General features: G+C 55.2%; 3 protein-coding genes across 4 annotated transcripts in view; 1 reads left to right on the top strand and 2 right to left on the bottom strand.

The window, feature by feature from the left end:
- VAMP1 (vesicle associated membrane protein 1) overlaps nucleotides 1–72 on the bottom strand; it is a 3,929-nt gene extending 3,857 nt beyond the window's left edge. For both annotated transcript variants that reach the window (XM_035314252.1, XM_035314246.1), the window contains exon 1: nucleotides 33–72. In XM_035314252.1, the coding sequence (XP_035170143.1) occupies nucleotides 33–41 (9 nt within the window). In that variant the 5' untranslated portion in view covers nucleotides 42–72. The remainder of the gene's footprint in view (nucleotides 1–32) is intronic.
- A 3,745-nt stretch (nucleotides 73–3,817) lies between these two features.
- MRPL51 (mitochondrial ribosomal protein L51) lies at nucleotides 3,818–4,474 on the bottom strand. Its single transcript, XM_035314213.1, has 2 exons — nucleotides 4,200–4,474; nucleotides 3,818–4,087 (listed from the first exon to the last, which is right to left on the bottom strand). Exons 1-2 carry the CDS (start codon nucleotides 4,456–4,458, stop codon nucleotides 3,891–3,893), a joined length of 456 nt encoding a protein of 151 aa, XP_035170104.1. The 5' UTR covers nucleotides 4,459–4,474; the 3' UTR covers nucleotides 3,818–3,890.
- Nucleotides 4,475–4,548: 74 nt separating this feature from the next.
- NCAPD2 (non-SMC condensin I complex subunit D2) overlaps nucleotides 4,549–4,785 on the top strand; it is a 21,935-nt gene continuing 21,698 nt past the window's right edge. Inside the window, exon 1 of the mRNA XM_035314154.1 lies at nucleotides 4,549–4,744. Within this exon, the coding sequence (XP_035170045.1) occupies nucleotides 4,621–4,744 (124 nt within the window). The 5' untranslated portion in view covers nucleotides 4,549–4,620. The remainder of the gene's footprint in view (nucleotides 4,745–4,785) is intronic.

The raw sequence follows: 4,785 nt of genomic DNA, 5'->3' as shown, positions 1-4,785 counted from the left end.
GGGACCCCCATCAGGGGGACCCCCATCAGGGGGACCCCCATCAGGGGCCGGCTGCTGAACTGGGTCAGACCTTGGGGGAGGAAGGCAAGAGACAAAACGCGGTCAGAGCCCCGGCATGCGAAGGGGAGACCCCACCCCAGCTACCGGGACGCCCCCGGCTGCTGCAATGCGCCACCCGGCCGGCTCGGGTCGCCGCCACCGGCTCCGTGCTCGGCCGCCCACTATCCCCCGGCACCCTGAGGGCGTCCGGACCCCTGCCCTGCCGCGGGCACTCACATAGGCTGGCCAGAGAGCGGCAGGACCCCCGGGCACGGCGCCATCGAGAAGCTCCATACCACACCGCGCCCGGCGCCGCACTGAGGCAGTAAGGGCCGCGCGGCCGCTTTTATAGCAGCCGCGTGCCTCCGCCGCAGCCAATCAGCGCCCGCCGGAGCGGACGGCCCGGGGTGTCGGGGGCTGCGGCTGGGGTTTAGGGTTAGCGTTAGGGTTAGGGTTGTGTTTGGCGTTAGGGGTAGGGGTAGAATTAGAGGTATGGTTACGGTTAGCATTAGGGTTAGGGTTGGGGTTAGGGTTGGGGTTACGGTTAGCGTTAAGTTTTGGGTTAGGGTTAGGGTTAAGATTTTGGGTTAGAGTCAGGGTTAGGGTTACAGATACAGTTGGTGTTATGTTTAGTGCTAGGGTTAGGGTTAGAGTTAGCGTTAGGGTTAGGTTTGAGGTTAGGGCTAGTATTTGAGTTAGGGATAGGGTTAGTCTTAGGGAAAGGGTTACAGTGAGGGTTAGGGTTTGGGGTTAGGGTTAGGTTTAGGGTAAGGGTTAGAAATAGGGTTTGCATTAGGGTTAGGGTTAGTGTTAGGGTTAGTGTTAGGGTTAGCATTAAGTTTTGGGTTAGGTTTAGGGTTACAGTTATGGTTATGGTTATGGTTAGCATTAGGGTTAGTATTTGGTTTAGGGTTGGGGTTAGGGTTAGCGTTAGGTTAGTGTTAGGGTCAGGTTTTGTTTAGGGTTTAGTGTTAGGGGTAGGTTTAGGTTTAGGCTAGGGTTACGGTTAGCATTATGGTTTAGGGTTAGGGTTTATGCTTAATATTAGGTTTAGTTTAAGGTTTAGGGTTAGGATTTAGGGTTAGGGTTGGGGTTAACATTAGGGTTAGGGTTATGATAAGGGTTAGCATTAGGGTTAAGGTTTAAGTTTAGGGTTAGCGTTGGCGTTAGGGTTAATGTTAGGGTTTGGGTTAGCCTTACAGTGATGCAGGCCATAATTTAGAGCTTTTAACGAGAAACCTGGAAGATTAGTAGGTACAGGAGACAGCGTGTTCGAACCTAGAATACAAATGACTGTGGCAAAAAGACATGACAATTCAAAAGACAAGGAATATGGGGACTTAAAACAGGGCTGTGACTACAGATAGTTGATCTGCTGATTGGACTACTGAGCACGAGAGAACAGCCCAGCTCTAGCCTTGGCAGAACTGAGGGGTTTTAAACTCTGCCTTCAGACAAGTTGCAAAGGGACAAGTGGGGAAAAAAACTTCGGTAGCTTGACAACCTTCCCACTCCCACTGTCACTTGAGGACTGTTCCAATAATCCTTGTGAACAGAAGGCAGAGCTTGCTGGATTACTGGTTTGGTTCAGTTGGTACACATTCCTCTTGAGACCCAGGGCAAACAGAGCTGGTACGTGGAGACTAAGAGCTGGCAAAGGGAACCGGATACTTTCCTCTGATACTCCTTCGGTTTCTGGCATTTTTAGACAAGGATTTGTTACACCTGTGCTTTACACATGTAATAACCCCCAGAAGCACTTCTAGGTGCTTGCTCAGTCTCCACTTGAATCTGCAAATTTTCTGAATTCTCAACACCTTTGGTAACGATCCCACAGGTCTACTACCCTGCTCCTGAGAATGCAAACTTTGCAGCTGCTTGAACAGAGAATTTGGCTTCATCTTCCTAAGGCACAGACCCAAACCTGTTTTCACTCCCTGCCGCTTCCAACCAAATGCTTTTAAAGACAGAGCAATGTCACTCTGTAACAGGATACATCAGCAGCAGATATCTTCCCAATTACCTAAGAACCAAGCTACAACTCGGGCAGAGGCATGCTCATCTTCCAGGTTATTCCAGCTTATTTTTTTCTGCAACGCATTAACAGTAGACTTCACGAGAAACAGGACGCTGGACTTGAGAGATCCCAGCTTTGATTCTCTATAGCTTCTTAAGAAACCAGTAACAGTCATGGAAAATTAGAAACTGGGAGTTTTTTTAAACTAGCTAAGCGCCTAAATTGCTAAATGAAAAGCTATTTGCTCAGGGTCACTAGTATGGCGTTGTCCTAAGTGTGAAACAGCAACAAGTCCTATTCTAAAAACATGTTTTGATGTATTTCAACTAACAATTGGATCACTCAGACTTAGCATTAACCATGGTTACGTGGAGGACAGGGGGCAAGCAGTAAGCATGAAGAGGTACTGGGAGGCACACTTATTAACGTGATAATTTGGCTATGACGAAAAATCTAAGATGGAGCATACTGAATTTGCTGGGTGTGAGAACCTGGACCTCACAAAGACTGAAAGGAGGCTAGAAGCCTGGCCAAAAAGTGGACTCTCTGTAGTGGGTTTACATGGCAAGGTTTTGGTAGCAGGGGGCCATAGGGGTGGCTTCTGTGAGAAGGATCTTGAAGCTGCCCCATGTTAGGTAAGGGCCCCACTGCTGACCAGAGCTGAACCAGTAAGTGATGCTGTTTGTGCCTCTGTGAGAGCAGATTTAAGACAGGGAAAAAAAACGCTGTGCCACACAGCAGCTGGGAGAGTGAGAGGAGTGAGGAACAGCCTTGCAGGCTCCAAAGTCAGTGAAGAAGGAGGGGGAGAGGTGCTCCAGGCGCTGCAGCAGAAGTCCCCTGCGGCCTGTGGTGAGGACCATGGTGAAGCAGGATGTCCCCCTGCAGCCCATGGAGTACCACGGTGGAGCAGGGTTCCACGCTGCAGCCCATGGAGGAGACCACGGTGGAGCAGGTGGACCTGCACCGACGGAGACTGTGGCCTGTGGAAGACCCCTGCTGGAGCAAATTCTGGGCCAGAGCTGCAGCCCGTGGAGAGGAGCCCATGCAGGAGCAGGTGACCTGGCAGGAGCTGCTGCCCGTGGGGGACCCAGGTTGGAGCAGTTTGCTCCCAAGGGACGGACCCTGTGGTACGGACCCATATCTGGAGCAGTTCTTGAAGAACTGCTGCCTGTGGGAAGCCCACGCCGGATCAGTTCAGCAAGGACTGCATCCCGTGGGAGGGACCCCACAGCACAGGGGATGAGAGTGACTGAGAAGGAGTGGCAGCGAAAAAGTGCTATAGACCGACCATAACCCCCATTCCCCTGAACCGCTTGGGGGGAGGAGGTGGAAGAGGGTGGATGGGGGGAAGGTGCTTTTAGTTTCTTTCCTTTGTTTCTCGCTTTTCTAGCTCGTTAGTAATAAGCAATAAATCTTACTGTCTCCCTATGCTGAGTCTGTTTTGCCCATCACGATAATTACTGTGCGATCCCCTCATCCTTATCTCAACCCTTGAGCCCCTTTCATCGTATTTTCTCCCTGTTTCTCTTTGAGGAGGGGGAGTGAGAGAGCGGTTGTGGTGGAGCTTGGCCGCCCACCCGAGTCAAACCACCACGCTCTCAAATAAAAGTTAAGAGATGCAGGCTGGAACTACAAGAAGCGTGCCAGAGATGGTTGTCGGGGGCTGAACCTGCAAAGAGCTCTGGCCTGATGCAGCAGCACGAACTTGGGACTGGGCCAGAAATACACAGTGAAGGTTGCAGGAAGCACTGGGGAACCAACTGTAGGAACTCTGTATTTATTCACACCATGACGCCGCAAAAGCACGCTCTGCAAGCCAAACCCCAGGTCCCTCCTAGCGGTGCTTGCCGCTGCGATTGAAGCGGCGGTACAAGAAGCGGATCCTCTTGTTGAGCTTGTGGTAGTCGTCCACGAACATCCGGTCCCCCACCATCTTCTTCTTGCGCAGGCACCTCTGCAGCTCGTTCCCCCGCCAGCCCCGCAGCCACTTGGGCCCCACGATGAGGTCCTTGGGGTGCATCTGGAAGCCGCCTGTGACGAGAAGGAGGACACGGGGTGAGGTGGGACTCCAAGGCGGCCGGCTCCGACCCCCGGAGGGGTCCCCAGGGGGGTCCCGTCCCCTCGCTGGGCCGGGGGCGCTTACCCAGGATGCCCACGTTGTCGTAGACCCCGAACAAGGCCCGCTTCTCCGTCCACCGGTCCACCTGCTGCGGCTTCGGCGGCTCCCTCACGCGGAAGCTCCGGGAGAGCCCGGCCAGAGGGGAGGAGAGGGGCAGGGAGGGCCCGCACCCGGGCCGGGCAGGCCCCGGCCGCCCCCCGCAGCCGCCGCTGATGCCCCGCGAGGCCTCGGGCAGGGCCCGGCCCGCCAGGGCCCGCCCCGCCGCCCTCACCAGCGCCAACATGGCGGCGACCCTGGCGCTAACGGCCGGTGCGGGGAAGGCAGGCGGCGATTGGGCGAGAGCCCGGAGGGCGGCCTCTTTGCCGGGCGCTGATAGGCCGAGACGGCCCGAGGGGCGGGGCGAGTGCTGCCCGCGCGGGCAGTTCGGAGCAGGCTGGCAGCCATCATGGCGGCGGTGTGCGACTTCCAGCTGCCTCTGGCGGCCGACGACCTGCTGCGGGGCGGCGGCGTGGGGCGATATGTCGTGCAGGACGTGCTGTCGGCACGGGAGCTGCCGCCAGCGATAGCAGGTAGGATTCTGCGCATCCCCCCCCTCAGGCCAGGTCTCGTT

This window comes from Oxyura jamaicensis, chromosome 1 (genome assembly GCF_011077185.1).
Source record: "Oxyura jamaicensis isolate SHBP4307 breed ruddy duck chromosome 1, BPBGC_Ojam_1.0, whole genome shotgun sequence".
In the NCBI taxonomy this organism is placed as follows: Eukaryota; Metazoa; Chordata; class Aves; order Anseriformes; family Anatidae; genus Oxyura; species Oxyura jamaicensis.
This window is presented reverse-complemented; position numbering and strand designations above follow the sequence as displayed.